The sequence below is a fragment of the Papilio machaon genome, chromosome 17, assembly GCF_912999745.1.
Source record: "Papilio machaon chromosome 17, ilPapMach1.1, whole genome shotgun sequence".
Classification (NCBI taxonomy): domain Eukaryota; kingdom Metazoa; phylum Arthropoda; class Insecta; order Lepidoptera; family Papilionidae; genus Papilio; species Papilio machaon.
The window spans coordinates 2,096,603-2,119,762 of NC_060002.1; the positions used below are offsets into that span (position 1 = coordinate 2,096,603).

General features: G+C 39.6%; 2 protein-coding genes across 2 annotated transcripts in view; one reads left to right on the plus strand and one right to left on the minus strand.

The window, feature by feature from the left end:
- Positions 1 to 23,160, minus strand: part of LOC106712045 (dynein regulatory complex subunit 7) — a 96,795-nt gene that overhangs the window by 72,847 nt on the left and 788 nt on the right. Inside the window, exon 2 of the mRNA XM_045681991.1 lies at positions 22,968 to 23,093. Coding sequence (XP_045537947.1) covers positions 22,968 to 23,093 — 126 coding nt within the window. The remainder of the gene's footprint in view (positions 1 to 22,967; positions 23,094 to 23,160) is intronic.
- On the plus strand, positions 17,700 to 22,431 carry LOC106712075 (protein distal antenna). The gene is made up of 2 exons (XM_014504519.2): positions 17,700 to 18,002; positions 19,758 to 22,431. The coding sequence occupies exon 2, from the start codon at positions 19,774 to 19,776 to the stop codon at positions 21,319 to 21,321; it is 1,548 nt and encodes a 515-aa protein (XP_014360005.2). The 5' UTR covers positions 17,700 to 18,002; positions 19,758 to 19,773; the 3' UTR covers positions 21,322 to 22,431.

Sequence of the window (23,160 nt, forward strand, 5' to 3'; positions counted from 1 at the left end):
TAAAACATAGAATCAAAATGCCCAAAAAAGAACATGAAAACGTAGAGGATGTCTAATGAATAAATTAATATCAATCTATCTTTAATATCTTAATCTAAGGCTTTTTCTAAAAGTACATTTTTTCACTAGTGTGATGCATGAATTGCTAGGGCTCGACTTTCCTGCGGGCCGTGGATTCTGGGAAGCCATACTCCGAGGCCGACATGTAGCAGGCATATTGATCAACCGAGCTAATAATAGTGCTCTGTGGCTGCTGGCGCTCTCTCGGCCTTTCCGGTGCCGATTTCGCTAATTGCATCGACTCGCCTTTCTGACTTCGATATGCCGAACGTTGCAAAAAAGTCAAGATGTAATCTGTATTGATACCATAAAAGAATAATTATATGTCTGTAATATTCACTAACTACTAGGTAAACTTTGTCACATTGTCAAATAATTTTTCGAACTTTCAAAATACAGATATCTCCACATTTGGAAGTAGAATACAATTACTCTTCAAAGATTACGACAAATAAAACAAAAACTATAAAATCTTTTGTTTCAGTGGATTATCAGCGTTCTTTATTAAAAATCTTTTTTAGTATCCATCTATCGAATGCACATCCTGTTTGCGAAGTCTTAAAGCACGTCCACGTCGCGTCGACTGACAGTCGCTCGCGGCTCACAGCGCGCTGCCACCCGGTCGCCGCGCCAACGCTACACGTGCAGCGAGGATAGCCACTAATATGAAATTTTGTAGGACATTCCACTCTTATTAAATTAAAAACATAAGAAATAAAAAAAAGTTAACATGGGAAAAGAAATAAATAGGTATGGAAGTAGGTAATATTTTTACGATTACATGGAGGAATTATTAAATATAATAAGTGCGGAGTTCCTATTCTTCCTACACTTTCAAACATTTTCTCTATGTTGTTCAATACAATATGGCAAAGGTTGTTTAATTGAGTATTTTAAGTTTTAGTAATATAAGTATACTGATAGGTAGTGGAGGTAGTAATCGAAGACTAATTATCAGGACAGTCCACTGTGATATTTATTATTTAGTTACCGCACTCGCTAGGGCGCGGCCCCCAGCGGCGCCGCGCCTCCATAAATCTCCGCGAGGCCGCGCGCTCTCCGCCGCCGCCGCTTCCTTTGTTTTTTTTTTTCGAAGCCGCCGCGGTAATAAGAGCGCGCGCGTCAACGTCAGGTATAGATAGGATAGGGGCGGCCGCGGGCAGGCGGGCAGCCGCGCGGCAAATGCAGCACGCCGCCGACGCCGAGCCGACAAACACGCGAAACAGGCTCTCGATAAATTGCCCACGATCAAGTAATATTTATAAAGTTTTTAGTAGCAGAAAAACTTAATTCACATTCAATTTGAGAAACGACCTGTTGTATTAACGTTTACGACACCAAAAATTAAGAACGTCTATTAATATAAAAACTCGGAAGGCACGACATAGAAAACATTTTTGTTATTTTGGAAACATTTCTTAAACCTATTCCTAGAGTCAAATCGACACATTAGATGACACCACGTAAACTTACACCGACAATTAATACCTAATAGTGCTAATCATACTCAAATCTATCGATACTTTCGCACCGTTCTATCGATAAATTATCGACACATTATTAACGAAAAAGGAGCGTTGCACCGCGCCGCGCCGCCGCGCAACGAACGCGCCTATTGTCCGTGCAGATGTACAATTATAAGATGCATGGAGGCGAGCGGCGGCGCGCCGGCCGGCCGCCTAGCGTGGTGTAATTAGAAGGTCCCTAGTCCCTACGTTCCCGGAATAGGGTCGCCGTCGCGCCACATCGCCGGCGGCACATCAACTAATCGATTTTATTACATTTTTTGGGGATTTCTTCACGGATTCGATTTTGTCTACCTATCACAATCTACCTAATTTAACAGTATTATCCCCCAAAAATGTCTATCCAGTAAATTTGTTGCAATAACTTATTAATCGAAACTAAAAGCATGAATATTGGCATATTTATGTTACGAATTGTGGCCGCATATTAATAAGTTACATTAGAAAAGACGTATCAAAAAGTTCTTGTCGACGAAGACTAAAGACATTTACTAATAAAAATTGCACGTTCTGATAAACCAATCGCAATAAGTTGTTGTAATAAGAGATAAATATGTCTCTCGCAACTGACAATTCTTTGTAGTGGTAATGCAAGCGCGACGCGAACCTGCCGAGTGTCGACTGATAAGACTGCCGGCCACGCACGGCCACAGATAACCGTGGCAGATAACGACAGACCACCGATTGACTCATCAAGGCTCAACATTGAACACTGGCATTTTGTATACACTATCGTAGACAATGTCAAACATGATTCGACAAAATATGACGCTGTTGAGCGGTCTTTGTATTATACGTTCATACTGCAAGCCTAATAATAATAATTTTAAAAATGTGTAACAAATACAAAAAAGACCAGAAGTCAAATTAACGTTACAGTAGCGAACAATAACAAAATCAGCAGCGTTCTTCAGATCAACGTATGTCGATCAGATAGGTGAAATATAAAAAGTAAAAAAAAAAATATAAACTGCGAAATGATTAATAGAAAATAAACATGGGGTCAAATCAACGCATAGCAACAGTAATAATTGAGTCTCACGCCACTACGTAAACCAAACTTTCGGTTTAAATAGGACATTTCCTTTAAAATAATCATGGTTTGGCATGTACAAAAATCACGGTTTTACATATCTAATATATAAAATTCTCGTGTCACAGTTTTCGTCACCGCACTCCTCCGAAACGGCTTGACCGATTCTCATGAAATTTTGTGAGCATATTCAGTAGGTCTGAGAATCGGCCAACATCTATTTTTCATTTTTTTTTTAACTGCGTGCGGACGAAGTCGCGGGCGACAGCTAGTGATTTATAAATAACAACGGATGACATTTTCTCAATTCCGAATTTGAAACATATTACTCTGACCAAACCATTTACACACATCATGGGGTCACTAGCCGCGATAGCGAGCTATATTCATTAGTTTTTGCGCGTCGTCGACACGGCCAATCCTTGCCATTCCCATGTCTCACCTACCCTCGCATCATTTTATATAACCGAAAGGTGTACTTGAAGGTCAAAACTCAACAGCACGCACTGTCATAATAAGCTACAATGATAAAAAAAATATATTTTTCCTCAATCTACGTGAACACAACAAGAACGATGTTGCTCTACTTAAGTAGAGTTAACACTGCGAAGTTCTAAGTATCTTTAGGTTAAATATAACCTACTAGCTTTTACCCGCGACTCCGTCCGCGCGGAATAAAAAATAGAAAACGGGGTAAAAACTATCCTATGTGCTATGTCCTATGTGCAGGAAGCTTCCTGCCCACCAATTTTCAGTCAAATCGATTCAGCCGTTCTTGAGTTATAAATAGTGTAACTAACACGACTTTCTTTTATATATATAGAAAATCTCTTCTGCTACTACGAACAATATAGTGCTAAAGTTACAAATTTATTTCAAAGGTATCAAACCTTAATAATAGAAGATTATCTTTCCAGCTACATAAGGTAAAGTGTAGGTAAGTTAAAGCGAATACTGTGTATTTTATCCGTAACCGGCATTATGGGCATTGATAGAGGCGTTCCCTTGCGAGGCAAAAAACCACCCCGCATTGATAAGGCACGTCCGCCGAACGTCGCTCCCTAATTGATCGAGTTTGCGACGCCGCCAGTCAGCCGCCCTGTTCGCGAAACTCTGCAGCGAAAACTAGTCTAAATAGCTCAGCTTGCAAAGACTGGATACGAGTTTGACGTCTGGTTCATTCTGTCCTTATATGTTTGCACACTGCTATTATAAAAGACGCAAGAACTTCAGAAATAATGTGCATTTATGTGCATGTGCACAGAATAAAAATACTTAAATTTACTTCAGTCAAATTAGACAAAAACTTTAGTACATCGATGAGTGATTACTAAGTATAAAGTATTTTATTTTATTTTTTTTATAGGAGAAGGGGGCAAACGAGCAACGGACCGGACTTTTTCGACATTATAGTGAGAATTAAATTAAAGACAATTCAATAACTTATATAAAATGTACTATAAAAGTTTTTTTTTTTTTCAATATCAATAATGGCATTGTTTTTTGCCACCTTACTAATATAAATAGTAAAACTGAACCTTTTCCGCAAAACTAGGTAAAAGTTGATAACTTAGATGGTTGGTTTCGGATGGCACTGCATTGCGGCTGTCAGTGCCACCGGGTGCATCGAGAGACGTTCGCTTTGCAACCGAATACGTGACTCACACGACGCGATTTCCAAAGAACATCACATAGATATTGACGCTTGTAAAGCACACTCCATTTCTTATATCAAGAGATTTGAGAGCTACGAAATATTTCATTCCATGTGAAAAAAAAAATTGTTTTAAATTTACAATAAATGTGTCAGACTGGCTGGTAGCATTAATCATAATTCAATAAAGAAAAAATAAATGTTACTAGATTTTGATTTAATAGACTTTCCATGCACTATATGGTGGATATTCTGATATAGTAAGCTAGTAGACTTACTTAAGATACTAAGAACAAGATTTTAATTTAACAATAGCTGTGCATAGCAACAAACAGCCCTTATTCTTCCCCTTGCCACCCCTTGAATTTCTCATAGCCTTATCCCTAGCCTGGGGACTTAGGGGAGCTGCCCTGACAACTCTTTACATCTACCTACTTGTAAGAAGCTTTTATAGTATACTACCAGATATATAAATATAAAAAACATAACTATACAAGAAAAATGCCAAAGTAAATAAATAATGCCGAAGTATATTCTAAAATGTTTAGAGTTAATGATGGTAACTTCATTGGTTCTATTGTGACGACAGTATGATAATAATTTCTCATAATTTTTAGTATATAAAACCGATTGATAAACGCCAAAGGATATTTATGTCTATTTGGTACGAACTTAAGCAGTTCATGGACCATGTATAAATTGATAAGAGCACCACGGCCGCCAGAATGCTTTATTCGTTGTTAAAACATTAACAATTTCATCTAACTCTATTCACTCCTACATTTCGTTGTTAGCATTTCGACTTCTCAGCTACTCTCCTTTTCTACTCTGTATTATTACTTAATTAAAAAGGCAAAATCTTGGTTGCCAGTATGTCATCTCTTTGGCAGAATGTTTAATTCTGCACTCAATAGTTGTCTCAATAGATTACTATAATATAGACAAAGCGTTGCGCAAAAAAGATTAAAAATTCCTACTCGTTCTACCTATGAAATAAGCTACTTCATAATCAAACCAACGACTAAGTTGGTATTGGTTGGACTGGATTAAGGATTTAAGTAACACCTACTCCTAATAAAAATATTTTCCTCTTAAAATATATTTTATGATCGAATACTCGTGAACGGAATCTTGAAAAAAAAAACAATGCGTGCCGAGTGAAGTACGTTACTGACAGGCTATAAAGATAAAATAAGCCTCTCCACTCCAAGGTCACAGAGAATACTTGCCCGCTTCGCCGGTTTTCATTTTTCCACGAAAATGCTGTAGACGTTGCCCGTGTAACGTTTTGTAACCAGAAACAATATCAAAGTGTGTAAAAGAAATGTGAATTTTGTGCTAAAAAAAATTAGACAAGATTTCAAAGACTAATTGTCGTATAGTACAAAAAGTTTTACGTTTTACATGTAAATAGAGTCTATAAATAAATTAAAGATCTTAAAAATACCATAGATATTACAATTTTTTTAATATTCAAAATGCAACAGCATTCTTTTGAAACGTTCAATTAACGTAGTGTAGACATATTTTTTATTCAATTGCAAATGTATTTTTCTATAAATGTTTACAACACTTGAAATGTGTAAACAAACGGCAAACAACACATATTTCATTCCACGATGATACTTCACGGTAACGAGTATTGTAGAGTCGAGAAGAATAATGTATCCGGGTGAAAAAGAACTAACACAAGCCATTCTCTATATAGTATTGCGATTATTTTAAGAATATAAAGTAAAACAAGATTTAATTATACTATCCGATGAAAAGAGTTACATCTCTTATTTGTCGACTTACAACTCTTTTCGTCGGACGAATTGAAATATGTAGTTTTTAATCACTACAAAGTATGATAACGTTTTCCTTTAATTCTTCTTTGGAATGGTTTAATATTTATTCAAAATTTCTCAAGGTACGCAAGATAGCCGACATTTTAACCGCCGGGCGAAGTGTACTGATCAATTTTTACGTGACTTTTTGCTTTGAGCGTTAATTAGTGTGTAATTACACACCAAAGCGTTGCGCGGCTGAGTGACTGCTCGCAGGCCGCGGTTCCGTCTCCATAACGTGTTGCAATAATTCGCGATTTCTCAACACGACAGACCAACATTTACCTTTACCTTAATAATTCACGTTTTAAAACATAACCTAAGCTGAAAGAACTATGTTAAGTAAGTTTTCAGATCAAGGGCATGTTAATGGAACCCCTTTTCGATTACACTGCACAAATAATTTTTTACTTAATAGATTCTGTATTACTCTCCTCTCTAAAGCCTACATTACATGATATAATTGAAACAAAATCTTCGCCTAAGTTAAATAATGATTAATGATCGATTGAATAACTTTTTCGTAATTTATAAATTGTCATTAAATGTAGTGTAGGAGCGGTTTAGAATCGAGGCGAGCCTATGTGACGGGGGCTCGCGGGTTGCGCGGCTTGCGCGGTGTGGCGTGGCGATGGCATGGCGAGGCGCGGCGACGCGACCGGATGGCGGTGGCGAGGCGCAGCGCATTTACATTTACGCATTTACGCGGCCGTCACCGTCGCCGATCGCCGACATCGCGCATATAGGGCTGTCACGATTTAGAAAAATGTTTTTTTCCAGGTATTAATAACGAAAATTCATCAAAAATAAGGATGTATATTTGTTTGATAAATCTTTTATCCACGAATTGTTGCCGTCATAGTGAGTGGAGTTTTTGACTTTTGAAAGCTGATGTGCGTAGACTTTTATGATAAGGTAGTTCTGAATGAAATGCAAAATTACGTACCAGTGAAATAATTTAAGTTAGACCAAATAACACGCAATTACGAAGTATGATGCTACTTCGTTATTGCTCGGTTTTTTAATAAACGAGTTTGCGCCGGACATTTTTATGATATAGTAATAAGATAGACAAAAATAATGTCATTAAAATCAACATATAGATAACCGACAAATCGACAACCCTAGAGAGACATTAGCGGCGGCACAGATAGAGGCAGTCGAAGGGGCTCCAAGCGCCGAGCGCCGCGGTAATTACTTACGAGCGCCAAGAGGAGAGTTCCGCGACTTGACGCGACGCGACTCGTCGCATCCGACTCGACCGGATTTATGAACAACCCGAACGAAGCCGCCACCAAAACTACTCGCTACGCAAAAAACGGGAAGTGTTTTTACACTGCTTGAGGAAGATCTCGTCGCAGATATTCGAGATGCAGTCGTCGCCTCACGTGGTTGTTTTTTTTGCAACGATTTGCATTTGCGACATCATTATAGGGATAGAGATGAGGATAATGAACAGATAATTACGAGTACATTCAACATATTTCCTTAATTAATTTAATGAAACCATTCTGTTTGAAAGGTTATAAAGTCACTGCTTTAATTAACCACAATGATTATATTATAATAAAAAAATTACTAAAAACAACTCAATCCCGATTTCTAATTTACAAGCAAATACCAGATTTTACATATTCAAAAATATTACAAAATAAAGTTATTACAAGTACAACTTCAACAACAACCTCACCATATTTATTGTTTACAAACTACCTGCAAAATGACCAAAGAGATAAGACAACACATTCTCGTGTTAACCTGCTCCACAAAAATAGCTCGACCACAATCGAGAAGGAAGATAATTCGTAATCATTAAGGAGTTTAAAAACACGCAGTTGTACAGTGTAGAGCTAAAGTGCTATAAGTAGGGCTGTCAACTTACAATACTTGAAAAAAACGACGACTAGTGCCATGAAATCTTGAATTCGTGTCCAACCCGAAGACGTTGCAACCCTAGTTGTAAGTAGACGTGCGTCACGCTCACCGTAGTACCTACCGGCTTATTACCCCTACACGTGTGGTTACCACACGTTGCGCCATTTTAGGATTCATCCTAATTCAAAAATACTCATCTAAAAAAAACTAGTATTATAATTATGAGTCGCAATCTTACTAAGAATTCTTCGTAACTTTAGGGAACAAAGTTGATGATGCATTATTGGTTTCCCGAAATGCTCACAACCAGACATTATAAACATGGAACCGAAAAAATGTATTAAAACCAACATCTATTTTCCTGTCAAATACTACTACACTTGTTATAGTTTGAATATATTTCTTGAAAATCAAAAAAATTTGGACGCCCTAGTACTACCTGGGCTGAGCCAACGTCGCGACCCGCGCCCACTGCCGGCAATTACAGCACGCTGACAGGTTTTAGCGCCCGCACTCGATTTACTGTTACATGTGCCTGCGCAGTGAAAACCAAGATAGAACTTTATACGTCGGAAGCGCTCGCAATGACGGACTTTTATAAATAAAACAAAAATACTATATTATATTTTAACACTCAGTGCATCGCAGTAAATAAGACATGGATGTGGGTTTAGTAAGTTTTTCGGTTAAAACGTTATATCCAAGATACAATAAACAACTTGCTTCAATACTAAAAGCTAAGACACAACAAGGCAATAAGCTCTTTTGTCATCATCATCAGCTCGCTATAAGTCCCCACATAGGGGCTCGGAACCTACCCCAAGTTAGGGGTGATTAGGCCATAGTCAACCACGCTGGCTCAGTGCGTGTTGGTTTACTTCACACATATCTTTGAATTTCTTCTCAGATATGTGCAGGTAGCATCACGATGTTTTCCTTCACCGTAAGAACTACGGATAAATGTATATATCTAAATTGAAAAACACATTGGTACATGGCGGGATTCGAACCCAGGACCTGCAAGTCAAGTGCTTAACCTATCCAAAACTATTAGGAAGTAAGGGTTAATCGTTCAAAATTGTTATATAAGTCCTTCCACAAATGTATGAACAAATTTCACACATCATTTGAATGTTAATGTTATTTTAAACAAGTGAATAGCTTTAAAGTGGTCTTTTGCGTAGCAACTCGCGAGATATAAAAAGGGCAACAAGTTACGCACGGTACCCTCCGTAAAACGCACTTCCTATAGGGTCTTTTGTTCGATGAATCATTCTCGTTTATGTTTATACAACTTTTACAATCGAAAAAACGCTTCCCTATCACCCAAATTATATAAATTCTAAAAAGATAACGCAGTAAATGCTTACATGGGTGATTAATTAAATAAAATAAAAGCAATAAAAGTATATATTGTACATTTAAACGATGGAAAAGACACACTTAAACACTGTTGGTTTGATTTTAGTTTAAATAGACACTAGATAAGTACTATACGTGGTTAATTTGCACTCAAAAACTTCCCTAACCTTGAATAAATAGTTGCATTTGGTGTGACCTATTTGTTTGGTATCTAAATGCAGCTAAATGTGTATAGAATAATTTAAAGATAGCTTGGACTAAGACTGTGACACACCAGGAAGTATGTTCCATTATTAGCCACGCACGTAAATTGCCCCGAGCTACACACACTCGGCGAGACTCGTCGCGCACGCTTACAACGACCAGCGAAAGCTCTTGTATGTTTTAATACATTTTTCAGTGAATATATCTAATCTTTCCATAAAAAACATCTATAAAGTGTATTATTTATCACTACCGAATAATTTTCATTGTCATTGTTGAAGGATATAAAAATCCTACGCTGAAATTATAAATGATTGTTAGCAGTTAGAATTTCGGTCTAAAATCAAGCAGAAGGCTATAATTTATGAGGCAAATTACCAAATCACGTATGAATAAAATAACAGTGGCGGACCGTTGTTTTAAAAACAAATAAAAACAACATAGCTTTAATTCGTACGTGTCGGCCGAGTGCGACCCTGGAGACAACTTCCGGTTACAAAGAGAAGCTTTTTTATATAACAACGCTGGTGACCGTGGTTTTGCGACGTGTACAAATATTACATAGTTAATAAATAATGTTTTACGCGCTCTTATACGATCATAGTAAGCCTTCACGACTTAAGGGATTTGGATTCTTCCACGGAATTTGAGTGTAATTCACTTGAGCTTATCGATTTTTCTAATTAACCCAACCAGTTGCTTTATAATTATTTGGAAATCGTCTTTAAACTTTAAATATATATATATATGAAATATAAAGGCTAAGGATAATCTTATCCTTAAAATCTCATTAGTGAATTAGTCCAGTTTACAATGATCATATTGTAATTCAAAGAAGAATAATCCTTTCTAAGTATCCAATAAAGTTTTCTATATTATGACTTGGTTTCCAATTCAATGAACTTTTTACAAGAGGATGTGATCGCAACTTTTACTTCTTTAAGTACAATACTGCAAAGCTTTATATTTTAAACACTTATAAGGCAACATAATCATCAAATTCCTTTCGAAACATGGATGACTACGTTTTTAAAGCGTTTCGACAGCCCACAATAACATTATCTGAGTCACAAAAGTGCATAGCATATCATCCGTCCCTCACTACACCGAAAGTACATTATTATTAGAGGGAGCAAACAAAAGGCGGGCCGCGGCACCGCGGGCGCGCTTTCGCGCCATTGTCGGTTTCCGGGAAAAGATGGCCGGCCGCGATTACCCGCGCGCCGCACCACGCCGCCGCCCGCTCGACCGTCCTAAATCATTATCTGCGCCGCGAAAAAACTAATTGAAAAGGACGCTACTCAAGCATTGTTCGCTCATTACGCTTATTACGGTTAAGCGACTTTACGCTGGAATTTGGCCAGAGTTTTGTAGATAAAATGGTATTTCGATTGTATTTTCATTTCTTTGAAGCGCATTTGGCTTTACGGATCATCAGAAACAAACAGCTACGTAGCACGAACAGACGTTATTTAACAAAATAATCTTCTTGTTATTTTTTTCTTGCAAATAAAATTTTTAAACATCGAGTCTATAATAGACGAGTTCGATAATTACGATAATCCGAGTAAATCATGAATGCATAAGAAACAGTACATCTGAAGTCAGTTTTCTAAGAAAATCGCAAATATTTCAGATAATGTGTGTGATATACTAACTAGGAAATCGCGGTTACAGTCCGGTACGATTCACTATTGATTAAATGATACGTGAAATATTAAAATTCGTCTTGCAATAAACACACACATCCATCAGTTGATCAATCAAAATCTTAATACTTAAAGAAATTCTAAGAACGAAAGATGCGGATTAACCAGATAAATTCCCTGCACAGACTACAACCAAATCAGTTAACATAAATGTTATAATCATTGTTTAAATAAAAAAAAACGAAACATCTGTGTCTCAATCTTATGAAATTTATCAGTACATACTTGAAAAGAGTACAATTATGGCCCGAAAGTAACACGAGATGCATGAATGGTCACAGATGCAGCGGTCCTTTTTTTTTTGTGCTCCAAAATAATATTCACGGAGCCCGTCATTTGAACACGTTCCGGGTGACCCTTCCCGAAACCCTATTGTTTCACTTCGGGAAATGGAGGAACGAGCGTCTAATAAAAGTGTTCGACGGCGTCACGTCGCCGGCACAATGGGACACCGCGATGTTACAACGTCTTTTTGTCATCCTTGCAATAATTGTAAAAGCAGAAAGCTGCCTCGACTTTTGTTACGACCGCTGTCGCCGCGAATGCGCCTTTTTTTCTGCGCCCAACCCTTCACTAGCCGCCGCGCTGTACAAGATAACCATATAATTTTTTATAAGTTCCCAACGGGCAAAGATACCCGCGGGATAATGTCACTGTACATTGATAATAATTTGTATTATTCAACAAGGCAATACAACATTTCCATTCTTAAAGTTAAAGGCGATGGACAGAAAAAAACATTCATAATTATAATTAATTACCATCAAATCTAAATTATCATAAATTAGTTTCAATTTTTAAAATGATAGTAATTACATTCGTAAATAGCCGCAGTTTTAAAACCTTCATTCCGTTCACTACTATAAATGTAACATTATCTGTGGGCGACATACAACATGCGATGTGACAGCGCGCTCGGTTGACGCCGCGCCTCGCCGCGTCCGCAGCCCCGAAGCGCGCTTTCCGCGTATTCACAGCGCGTCTACCTGCGCCCCGCACCCGCCTCGCCGGCGTCCACGTCCGCGTCACCATTTCGCTATGCTGACCTTAAAAACATAATATGCCACCGTTTCCGAGAATTGCGCGCTTACAGTTAAGCTCGGACTGCATTTTTCTCAATGCTAAATGCACTCATTTGCATTGTGCACGTAATGACAGGCGTCCAACGCAAAAAAAAACCAAGGAAGCCATTCATCGATGTAATATAAACCTGCAACAATATTCCGCGATACATTAACCAACAAAAGAGAGAAAATGTTAGTTTTAATATGAGAGATGTACTAGTGGAAATGTTTTTGATATTAGCTCATTGAAACGCGATCGACCGTGGAATTACAATACCAACCACTTACCACAGCATTAGAATAAATATAAATTATTACAGAATCGTAAATGATTATCACCAAATCACAAAATTATCAAAAATGATCTTGTAAAGACGGAATTAATTAATTTTTAACGTATAGAATAGAATGATAAATGAACAGCCCTAACAAACAAGCAACCCTAGCACATTTATAGGCATTAGTTCTGACAAATATAACTTAATATGTGCCCATCACCCTTGGCGAATAATCACCGATACCGACTTTCGGTTAGGCAGCCGCAACCACCAACGTCACGGCTGTACAGCTCCACACCAGAGATAACTTAAAGTCAATCTTAATGCAATACATTAAGGTTTGTATTGGAAGGTGGACAGGTGAAGGTCGCAACGTTGGGTCGTTATCTGGCCGTCAGACGGTTGGCCTCGGACGCCGTCGCGCCGCGGCCCTGATGCACTCGCGGCAGATAACAATTAAGCATATACTGCAATATATACATATAGACCACGTTTCCACTAACGACCTTCCATGATTCCAAACTACTCTTGATTACTCTAGTACAGGTTAAATACAATTTAGAACTGTCTAAGGGCAGGCAGACTGTCTGTCTTAGGCACTGGCCTAATATTGTAACTTGAATAATCTTCAAATTTAATTTAAGATTTAAGATGAAAACATGGATAATACCTTACTGTTTTGTTTTAAGTCTAGAAGAAGATTTTACAATGCCTCTACGCAGAAACACAAGAGTATGTCTACTTATAAAAGTACATTTACAAAACAGCGATTGGTATTTAATCAAGATTCGCTGGCAGCGGGATCTTGCTTTAGAAAGTGCAATAGAAGGGTCTGTTTGTTCGGGTGCCACGGCCGCGGAGCGTGTCTGTACACTCACCGGGCTATACCTACCTATCCATGTGGTATATATAGAAACGTGTCTAAAAATTCAAGTCGCGGCGTCACCGAGTGCAGCCGGTCTCGCGCCATCGGGCTAATGAGCGACGGGTGCGGGGGCGACGGGCGATGGCGTCGCGGGGGGCAGCGGAGGGTCGCGGGGGGCGCGGGGTAATGGCGCGCGGCGTCGGATGTCGCCGGGGGGTGCCGCCGCGCCGCCGATAACAAAATCACTAGAGAACGTGCTGACCGACGTACGAAGCAATCTGTCACGGATGCGGCATGGTGACCACATTTACATCGTAATATACATAATTATGGACTATCTATGACAGCTTAGCAGACTTCTACTGAAATACATGGTAAAAATATGGTATTCCAAAATATCTTGAGTTTCTTTGTAGACTCAAACGCAAAATTTCAGTGTGCTCGTAAACAAAAACATAATGTACAGGACTAGAGTAAAACTTATTAAACTATGGACATTTTTTCAAAGATGTGGCAGCATTGAAAATGAAACTGTGTGCAAACATAATTTTTCGACGTCATTGTTATACGATTATCTATGTTTTACGAATACACAATAAGTAGTTACTTAAATAAAATAAAAATTCTGAAATATGAAACAAAAATATTTAAAAAACCGCATCCAATTTCATTCCTTGATCGTTGAACATCGCCAATGCCCGAAATACAGTGCGGGCGACGCGTCGTAAATCGCGGCGCGGCGGCCCCGCGCGGCGAGGGCCTTTGTGCGGCCTCGACTTGGCAAAAACATACCTACGAGCCGCCGCCGCTAGCCTCCAGCAACCCGACAACTACCTACCTAAACTTACGCCGCGCGACTCGCGAACGTACCTCTACATAAATATTACGAACATGAATCTTGGAATATATACATTAGCTAAAACATGTTTATTCAGGGTACAGACAGTAAATACAACTATATTAACTTTTATTTAAGCTGAGGTGACAAAATTGAATAATTAAAAATAATCAAACAAGCATTATTTTCTTTTGTATCATCAAAGCTCTTAGGGGTCGAAACTAGGACTAACCAAAGGAACATCAGCCAATTTGAATGTAACAAATAAGTGATGAGAAAAATTAGTATAACTTAATGGTTAATAATAATAACACTGTATCCATATCTGACAACTTTAATAAAATGTTAAAAACAACAGCTATGTTCAGACATTATAAAATGACGAGACTGTCGCAGAGGAATAACGTGTTCAAAGTTTCAGCAGACGCCCACGGCGCGGTGGCCCACGCCCGGGTCCACATCAAAGCGAAGCGCCATTGTTCAGAGCATATCAAAATGCCATGAACCTGACGATTCAAAGGTTAAGGGAAGTGCAAATATGCACTAAAATAAACGCATATATTTCCATAAAATAATATGCGTACAATTCGATACTTATTAGGATCTTAGACCGTTGACATCACATTGTGACCATTAAGACAAGTCACCGTTAATATTATGAGAAACATGACAAATTAACTTTTAAGTAACTGCTTAATTATTAAATAAACTGCTCTAAGTGTGTAAGTAATTAGATGTTTTAATCGAAATCTGTAGCTATTAAGTGTGCCTAAAAATCAGCAACTTTGCCTACAATAAAATCATCAAAGACAAGTTTCGGGCACCTTAATAATTGTGGTCTGTGTATCCATCTATTGGATACCGTATTTCGCGAATAGTTTTACAAATTATTGTTTGAAGGTTCGTAGTTAGCTATTTGTTCAACTGAGACTATCAATATATTTTTTGCATTGGTAACAAGGCCTAAAACATTGGCCAAACATTTGGCATATCAAGCAAAGCTTGGCAAATAAAGAGGTAGGCAGCTAAAGGCGCGGTGTGCGCCAACATGGCCGGGCATTAGTCAATGCCGACGCGGTGACAATTAACGGCCTACGAGGGGCAATACACCGTGCCGCAACTCTGCCCGCCAGCTCTGCCCAACCGCACAAACATAGACCTCAGACTGCGAATAAAGTGGCAAACGAAAACACTGCGATGTCAATCAGACGTACAACAATTAAAGAGCGAAAAAAAACATGTTATGATTTACCCACTTGTTATCGTCGTTATATCGACCAGTACGACGAAAAACGTCATATCTCTTAAGGTATTCACAAGATATGTAACTCTTTTCGTCGGACAGGTAGATATTTTGTCACAAAGGAGTGGTTTTGTACCACTTTAAAAAAAGATTGAAGTCTAAGAATAAAGCTAACCTTACGACACAACTAGTCAGATAAATATCTCGTGCGGGTCAACGAAGTCGATTTTTAAACGCCATTGTTTAAAAATCGATTGTTCATTATCGGTTGTGAAATACTGTATACTGCCCACCTCATAAATTGTAAAATCCGACACTGGACCCGACTCTGCGTCAAGGTTGCAAGATGTGACGTCAATGGGACCTTTTACTAAAAGAACGAATTTTGTTTTCCGTCCTATCACAAGCTAACTAAGGCGATGATTTTTATAGCGTAGAGTGGAAAACTATAAACTGTAGAGGTAGGCTTAGGAAAACATGGATGGACGGATCAAAAGTTGAAGAAATCAAAGGTCAAGAAGGAAGTAACGATAGATCTGGAGGTCGAAAACCTGGTGCGCCAACCCCACGTGAGTGGTACAAGGACAGGGAGAATTTGAAGGTAGTAAATAAGTTAAACTCGCTAAAATATCGGAGAGACCACTGCCTTATAGACTTCTCCAATAGCTTTAAAGGTTACAGTACCTTACCTTATTACCTATCTTTCATAAATAAAGCATCTAAAACTGAATAAATAACGTAACTATCAAGCAATCTATAACTATCTTAAATGGAAAATTAAGTATATTATATTTCTACATGAACAAGTGTGCCTACAAAATTACATAGCAATGTACATATTCCTTAAAAGTGGGTTATAAAATATAAACCGGACAGTGTGATCTAGAATTTAGCTTAATGTCTTTCAGTCCGGCAGAGGTATATTCTAGGCACATTCTCATTACGAGCACTTCACGATGTGCGCGGCCGAGCAAATTCACAGGCTAGAGTTAGTCAAAGAGTTTATAATGTCCGTGCCGCTTTAATCTAAAACGAACAATAGATAGAAAATATATAAATAACGCTAAAGAATTGTTCTATTAGCTGATTAAACTGTTCTTTGAAATCGTTTATTTTACAGTAATACAGAAGGTCTTTCAATAAAGACAACAAAAATGCTAATGAAACATAATCTTTGGTAAAGTGAGAGTCCATATCATTAATCTTACTAATATTATAAATGCGAATGTTTAGATGGATGGATGGATGTTTGTTTGAAGGTATCTACGGAACGGCTCAACGGGTCTTGATGGAATTTGGCATTGATGTAGTGTAGAACATAGTTTGGAAGAACACATAGGCTACTTATTACTTTTTTAATTCCGCGCAGTCGGAGTCGCGGGCGACAGCTATAACATACCTAAGTCTTTGTTATTTTTTTCAGATTTTTGGTAGCCTTATAATATTAATATTCTTTTCTTTGATATCGGGGTCCGAAATTATTTATTTTATTTATGAACTAGCGGTCAATTGTAAAATTATGACATATGAAATTGCTCTTTTGCTTCATATCTCCAATAAGCCAGTTATTGCATAAAAATTATATGAAAAATACTTGCCATTTTAAAGAAACAAACATAGAAACTTCTAGACACAAAGTTGTAATAAAAGTAATCTTTCAAATAAAAGTACGAGTAACACACGATAAAATTTACAAGTTCAAGACAAGTTTCAAATAATGAGCGGCGGATAAACAGCAAGAATTATAGCCGCAGTTATAAGTTCAACAACTTTCTACGGATTGTTTACAAACGTAGCGACGACGCTGACGCTACGCTTTCGTAGCGCCCTAGCAACAAAAATTATACATAATTCATTTAGACAAATATTAAAACGGCATCTTTAGTCTTGAAAACAAAACTCCGAGTTATAAACAAAGTTTGAGAGCTGTGAAAAGTTCATTCGGATCGCGACGCGGGTAAACTTGGATGCAGTTTTTGAGATCGGTAGAAAGTCGATGCGTTCGGAATTAATTACGTTAATAAAGCGCGCGAGGGCTAGGCCGTTGCCGCGGGGTCGGTGGCGGCGGGGGGTGCGCGGGGGGAGGCGTTGCGAGGGCGTGCGGGGCCAGCGGGGGCTGCGGGGGGTAGAGTTGGACGGACACAAAGGAGAGGCGCGGCCGGCCGGCGGGCCGCGAGCCGGGCGGCCTTATCACAGAGCGGCACACAGTCGCCTCGCGTTCCCCGCGACGCACGTTTCCGCGAGTGACGGCCGAGACGCGAACACAGTGCTTAGTGCCAGTGCCGCGCACACAAGTGACTTGTGACATAGTGAGTGAAGTCCAAACCTTTAAACTATATTATCCAAGTGTGGTGACCGCGCGTCCACGACGCCGACATACCACGACCATCTGTTTGTGGGCGCAAAACAACGCAACTGTCAAACATTGTAAACACAACAGCGCACGTGACGCCGGCTCACAAGTAAGTTTTGTTTGTGTCGTTATTAAAATTACGTTAACGTGAGGAGATTTAATATTTAAAGGTTACTTTTTAATCGTTTAAATATCTTTCTTAAATTTCCTTGTATCTTTAGAATAGATGAAAATTTCTTAATCAATTTTGATCAAAGTTTTACAATGTCAGAATATAGTTAAAATATAGATACGTATGTGATTTCTTTTATTAATTATGAATAAACTAGCTTTAATGACTGAAATTTGTATAAAAACATTATATACGCCGTCTTTCGACAGATCACTTGACATGTATTGTTAAAAATATCCTTGAGGCACAAAATATGAAAAATGACAAATAAAGTAACGGCTCAATAAATAAACTAAAGAAAAGTTTCAAAGACAAATATTGCGTAGACACAGTTATTCTGTGTAATGATATCTTACTAATATTATAAATTCGACTGTTTGGATGGACGGATGGATGGATGTTTGTTGGTAGGTATATTCAGAACCACTCTAAACGCATCTCGCTGAAATTTGTCATAGATGTAAAACAAGTCTGGAACAAAACATAAGCTACTAATCTAGTTTTTTAAACAACTAGTCTTTTTAAACTAAAAGTTGCTATACCCTATAAACATTTGAACATTCGAAAAAAAAACATTATTATGGCTAAATAGCTCCATTTTTCTTGCTATTTTCTTTTTAATTAACAAAATAGGTAAGGTATGCTTGGACAGAAAATATAAATTTTTGGCAAAATCTCTATTTCCAGACATAAAAATAAAGAATTGAACTTTATTATTAACATTTTTCAATATACCTACCTACAAACCTATGCATTTGCCAAAATATATTAAAAATGCTAGTAAATGAATGTATGCTAGTAAAGATGTTATATGCTTCCATGAAATTGGGCTTTACTAGTCGCAACATTCGCTGTAAATAAATAAATATAAACTAAATTAAATTAAATATAAAAATACCGCTCAGAAAGTTTTACAAAGAAAAAGCAAAGTCTAAATGCAAAAACATTAAACGATACCTTACGAGATGTTACGTTTCTTATGATAAAAAAATATTATTTTACTATTTTTTACGTAAATATGTTGTTTTAAAATGTTATACGTAAAAAGCACAACTCGGTCGTGTAGCGCCACCTAGCGGCGACCGCGGGAGCGCGGGGCGCGCGCTCGCAAGGTCACCGTGTCAACGACCCGACAACTTTTGCCGTTTACTGTTGTCGTAGGTCATAATTTTATGTCTTCTTTTTGTTTATCTTTTCGTAAGTTTATAGCTTCCCGCGCAAACATCGTATAGCTCGTGCCGCAAACTAAGCCGTGATATTGCTCGCTATTGCATTCAACAAATAGTATATTTTTTACATTGCGCGCGAACTGTACACACCTTTTGATAAGTGGGAGTTCATTAACCTTGAACGTGTTTTCGTCTACCTCGAGTGTAATATATATATTGCTTATTTTTTTATGTCCTCTCTTCGGGAGATAAAGATTTTAGCTTTTAGCAGACGACATCAACAATAAATAACTAGAATAGATTAGATAACACAATGTAACTAATGACAGTCAAACATTACATCGCCGATTTAATTATTTATTTGTGTATATTAAGTATTCTATGTAGTAATATGAAAAAAGTCAAACTAAGTGATCACTTTTAAAACAAAGAAGTAGTGACATGTGGTACAAGCATAATTTGTCAAATTATTTGTGCTACTGATTACATCAATAAACTTTACGAAATATTTCCATTGTTACAGCTGGCGCGGAGTCGCTATGGCGACTAAGGGCAAACGTCCAATGCGCGCGCTCACGCCCAGCGACAAGATCGAGGCGATCCAGCGCGTCAACGACGGCGAATCTAAGGCGTCCGTGGCGCGCGATATCGGCGTGCCCGAGTCCACGTTGCGTGGCTGGTGCAAGAACGAGGACAAGCTGCGCTACATGACCTCGCGCCTGTCCTCACCGGACACTGACAAGAGCAACGACGGCGAGCCGCTCGAAAAGCGTGCGCGCACAGAGTCCCCCGTCGCGCCGCACTCGCCCGCGCCCGCCGGCCTCGACCTCTCCGCGCCCGTCGGCGCCGCGCACGCTCCGCCCGTCGCACCCCCGCCACCCGCTGACACACCCGTCGAGCTCACCACCAAACGCGCAGAACCCGCCCTGCACCACACCGCGCCCCGCGACCGCCGCGCTGATCCCGGCGCAAGCGTCTCCATGAGCGCTATCAGCCCCCTCTCAGGTCTGGCGCACCTGCCAGGACTCACGCACTCCCACCTCGGCATCAGCTTCAATGAAATCGCTACCAACCTGACCCTGCTCGCACAGCTCAACCCTGGCCTATCGGGTCTATCGGCCCAGCCGGCGAGCCGCGCGCTGCGTTCCGTGCGCTCCCCCAAGCCTGCACACAACGGAGGGCTAAACCTCAGCGAAAGCAAACATCGGAGCAAATCCCACCACTCGCATTCCTCCGATCCTTATCGTCACAGCGGCTCCAAGTCACATCACAGCAGTTCCCAGAACGCGACCCAACCGGTGGACGACACGCTCTGGTACTGGCTGAAGACCCAGCAGGCTATGCTCGACCTGACAGCGCAGACGACCACCGCCCACCCGCTGCAGCTCGGTAAACCGAGCGAGCCCAGTCTGCCACCGAAACCGGTCGCGCCCGCTCCTCCACTAAATTCACACTTAGATTACAACAGAAACTCTTGGCTGTGGCAATATTACAAACAGTTCGGTGGCGCGATGCCTCTGCCTGACGACAAACTAAAATCCGCATCACAGGTCCCGAAAGACAAAGCGGCAGAGAACATTCTTTATTCACAATTGACAAGAGGCAAACCGGAGGAGGAGCACGCCGCGACCGCGATACCGGTTCCCGTACCACCGCAACCCGCCGCCGCCGGGGAGGTGCGCGAGTCCGCCGCACCCGAGCCCCGCGTGCCCGAGCCCCGCGTGCCCGAGCCCGTGCCCAGCCCCGACGTCGGAACGGAGAACAAAGAGCCCAATCACGAGAAAAATATAGACACCGGTAGAAGTCAAAATAAAGCGCGAAATGTCCTGGACAACTTGCTATTCAATAACACCAATCAAACGTGTGGAGAGGAGGCGAAGTCGAATGAGGTCACGAACGGAGAGTGGGAGAGCGGCGCGGCAGAGGCGCTGGAGCATGGGGAGAAGTTCTTGAGGTGGCTGGAGGCGAGCGGCGACCCCAGCGTGACGCGCATGCACGTGCACCAGTTGAGTGCGCTGCTACACAACCTGCGCTCACGACGCGCCGCGCCTCACGCGCCCGCCGAGCACGCGGCGCGCCGCAAGTAAACGCGCCCCCAGATTGCGAGCTCGCTACAGGGAATATTTCAATTATACGTGTACATATTTAATTACGTCATCGCCAGTAAGCGTTCACTTGTGATATGTGTAGCCAAATTTGCGTAATTTCTTTGTTCTAAAAGAAAAGCTATGCATTATATTTGTTTAGTTTATAAGGTTTAACGTAGCCGTGGTACGGAACCAGCGCGGTTCCCTCGATAGCTTTGTCGAATCTCTACATTGATAGTTAAACTTTTTCCGAGTCTATAACAAACCTTATTGTGTTAATAAATATAGGTGATAAATGTTACAGATCCACAGTTACGTTAGTTTCCGATGCGCACGAGTCGTTATGTGATTAGAGTAAGTAGTGTCGCCGCCGCCGCCGCTGTTTGTACGTTGCCATTGTCGATTACATTCCTAGGTGTTGTACCCTTCCGTAGTGCGATCCCTATGTTCTACCTCAGATCAAATCTAATGCTAAGTCATGGCCTCCTGTCGGCCACTTAGGGGATACTTGTCTAGCGAGTGCCGCTTGTGGCGCTAGTGTCGCGTACCTATACCAAATATTATTGAGGTTGCGATTGAATCGAATGTGCCAATCGTAAGAACAAGGTAGTATATGTTGTTAATATATAGATGACTATGGTTATCAACACCCGTGTAATTGTTTTTATTGCTCAGTATTTTATATATCTTAGACAATCTCGAAGTCTCGACTCGGAATTGTATATGTTAAACGTTAACAGTTAAGGACTCTGTGATCAAAATTATAAATTATTGAGAGATTATTAATATTATAAGTACATTCCTAATGAATAGAGCGTATTATAATGATCTTGTTGAAGCGAGTGTCCGACGGCGACGGGGAGGCTGGTCACCTGCCCGCCTGCCCGCCGTCGGCCGCGCGCCGGTTCAAAGATTCTATGTCTCCTTTCCATTGAAGTTAGTATAGTTGTATTGTGTTCGTTGTAATTATGTTAGCTCCATTGGATACTGTTTCGAGAGATAATATTTTGTACAAAATTAATATGAAAAAGTGATTATTAAAGATTATACTTCGTAACGCAGAGTTTGTGATCTTGAAATGTTGAACAATTAAATTTGAACCTTTAACGACATTTTGTGTTTTATTTACGTAAAAATGCACACAGAAAAAAATCTTAACATTATATTAGTAGAATTTACCTATAAAAGAGTACTATGAATAAAACCTCCTTCATCAATGCTTCAATCTGCGTGCGGATTTTGTAACTTTTAATTAGAAGATAACATTCCTTACAAAATGCACCATCACTGAAAAAGCGCAGTGTAAACTTCGCGCCAAAATTATCGTGGGTGGTTGTTGGGTACTGTGCCAAATGTACTTAGACATTCCTTTACCAGAAAATCACAAGACTGATACTAAGTAAGATTAATATCTATAGCCTGATTGTCATTATTGTAATTCCTTTTTTATAGTCGTTATTACGCATTTTTAAGTAAGCAAAAACACTGCTGGTTTCGAGACACATAGCGCCATCTATTACAAATTTACCTTAATATAACAAGGTTGTAAAGAAAATGATTCCAGTATAAGCCAAGTGTGGAATATTTTCTATTATTACTATTCGAGATAATAAATACGGATTAAATTACAATATGAAAGGACTCACGTGCAGCATGGGTTTCGCAAGTGGTTCATAATCAAAATATTCCGAAACCAACGTAGCGATCCCTTGCCATGTAGTGGTGTCGGAGTAGCAGAGTTTTGTAGGTCTAATCGTCGTACAAACCATTTTCTTTAAAACAAAGAAAAAGTACAATGAAAATTATGCCATATTTTGTCCATAGTCTGCTATCGCATTT

What these genes read in the sequence shown, in the direction of transcription:
- LOC106712075 (XM_014504519.2), top strand. Translation starts at nt 19,774, where the DNA reads ATGGCGACTAAGGGCAAACGTCCAATGCGCGCGCTCACGCCCAGCGAC.